Source organism: Hibiscus syriacus, unplaced genomic scaffold, assembly GCF_006381635.1.
Source record: "Hibiscus syriacus cultivar Baekdansim isolate YM2019G1 unplaced genomic scaffold, ASM638163v2 tig00001777_pilon, whole genome shotgun sequence".
NCBI classification, from domain to species: Eukaryota; Viridiplantae; Streptophyta; class Magnoliopsida; order Malvales; family Malvaceae; genus Hibiscus; species Hibiscus syriacus.
This window is the reverse complement of record NW_024061889.1, coordinates 195,329-197,591: the sequence shown is the minus strand read 5'-3', so window position 1 is coordinate 197,591 and position 2,263 is coordinate 195,329. Positions and strand designations below refer to the sequence as shown.

General features: G+C 34.5%; 1 protein-coding gene across 1 annotated transcript; it reads left to right on the top strand.

Moving 5' to 3' along the window:
- Positions 1 to 1,316: 1,316 nt before the first annotated feature.
- Positions 1,317 to 1,670, top strand: LOC120133735 (NADP-dependent malic enzyme-like). Its single transcript, XM_039150259.1, has 2 exons — positions 1,317 to 1,415; positions 1,500 to 1,670. The coding sequence occupies exons 1-2, from the start codon at positions 1,317 to 1,319 to the stop codon at positions 1,668 to 1,670; spliced, it is 270 nt and encodes an 89-aa protein (XP_039006190.1).
- Positions 1,671 to 2,263: the final 593 nt, after the last annotated feature.

Below are 2,263 nucleotides of genomic sequence, written 5' to 3'. Positions count from 1 at the left end.
TGATATAAAATATAATTACAAATCCAGAGCTGATTCTTTATCACCAATCACAAACTTGTAATTTAATTCTAACAATTATCAATCTTTATCTTAGTCATTCATCCGTATTCAGTTGCAGAATTTCTACCACATTCATATCAAGTGTATAAATTATTCAACTCCACAAAAGTGATTAACATTATCTTATTCATACATTTATCGATATCATGTTTCATAAAGCATAAAGAGGTAGTAAAGTATTACCTCGATTTCCATACCATACTGATTGACCATTAAAACTTCATTCGAACGCCCTCGAAGCATACAAATGGATCAGAAGGTACTGGGTCGAGATTCCAGTTTTCTTCTCTAACGAACCCGTACCATCAAATACGAACTTGAATCCAATATAATTCCCTCGTGATAAAAATTATTATTAGAACTAATTTAATAGTTTGGACAGAAGGTACTGGGTCGAGATTCCAGTTTTCTTCTCTAACGAACCCGTACCATCAAATATACGAACTTGAATCCAATATAATTCTCCTCGTGATAAAAATTATTATTAGAACTAATTTAATAGTTTGGAAACCCAAATGATAAAACTAAAACTTTTAGTGTCGCTAAAATATTTAATAACTAAAATCAGGAACTACATCAATTTAATTTAAACTTATCATAGCTTGATTGAAATTTATTAAAACTTAAGAACAAGTTAGAACCTTACCAAACATAGAGGATGGGAACTATGATTTGCCCATCTTAATTTCTCAACAACCCCACAACCACGTGATTTTAAAAAGAATTTATAAACCACTTCTTCATTACACGCACCTTCCACCATTTCTATTTCTTTTTCTTTTTTCTTCTGTGTTGTTCATATCTCAATCAAAGATGTTCCAACGACTGCTCATCGACCGCCATTATTCACCGGTGGACACCACATCGACCGTCGTCAATGACCGCCAGTCGAAACCCATATTATTCTGTTGAATCATATCATTCTCCTTATCACAAATCTAGCCTCTGATCATAGAGAATATTGATAAATAGTTGTAGATCTACCAAATGTTTCGGATCCGAGGATCTCCCTGTTCCCATCCGGTTCATTTGTCTCCATTCGAATTTTGGAGCGGAAGCCATGGTTGCCTCGCCTGCTGTTGAGTGTTCTTTGGACATGGGTTTCTCCCGAATGATTCTTGCGAAGAGAAGAAAGATAACCTCATGTCTTTATTATTTTTTAGCACAATGTCGAATGGTGGTGATTATGCTGTTGCCGATGATGTCGAGGATGCCTAAAGTGAGGATGATGCCTCGATGAATCAACCCGTCACTCCATGGACCGTCTCGTTGCTAATGGTTATTCCTTGATGCGTGATCTTCGACACAACAAAGGCTCACCTTCACCGAAAATAAGAGAGAGATACACTACCTGCGTAGCCTTCTTCTGTTGTTCTCAGTCCAGAGCTTCAAGATAAGAAGCTCATGAATAACCTTTTCCAATATCAAGTCTTCTGCAGCGATACATGGCCTTGATGGATCTTCAGGAGAGAAATGAACGACTTTTCTACAAGCTTCTCGTTGATAATGTGAAGGAACTGCTCCCTGTTGTATACACTTTGACAGTCGGTGAAGCTTGCCAGAAATATGAAAGCATTTTCAGGCGCCATCAGGGCTTTACATTAGTTTGAAAGAAGGAAAATATTCTTGAATTATTGAAAAATTGGTATGCGATGAAATGGGCATTCGATGAAGAAGAAGAGATATAAAGGAGGAAGATGAAAATGAGCAATAAACGTTGTGGAGCCATTTTGTTTTCTTTTGTCAACAAAATAAAACTGTGAATTAACAAGTAGGAAATAAAATAACATTTCTTCTAAGCTGAAAAATAATGGATTACATGGTGACAATGTATTATCCTTAATTTATTGGTCAACTCCTTTGGCATGACTCTTGCCATGGACCGACACACATTAATGTTCACAGTGAGAGGTATGCCGCCCACCCCAGACCACGCTTAACAAGACATTATAAGGTTTTTTTTTAGAAATCTATACAACTTTTTATAATTTATAAATAATGATAATATGTTTTATATTTATCCAATAATATATTGTACAATCTCAAATCGTTATATCATCACATAAAGACTGAGTTTAATGATACTAATATAACACATGATATAAGAAAGAAATTTAAAACATAATAAAACTAAGATATAATGTTAATAAATATAAAAAAGTGTATATGTCAAAAGTTAATGATTATGTAAATGAATTATGAC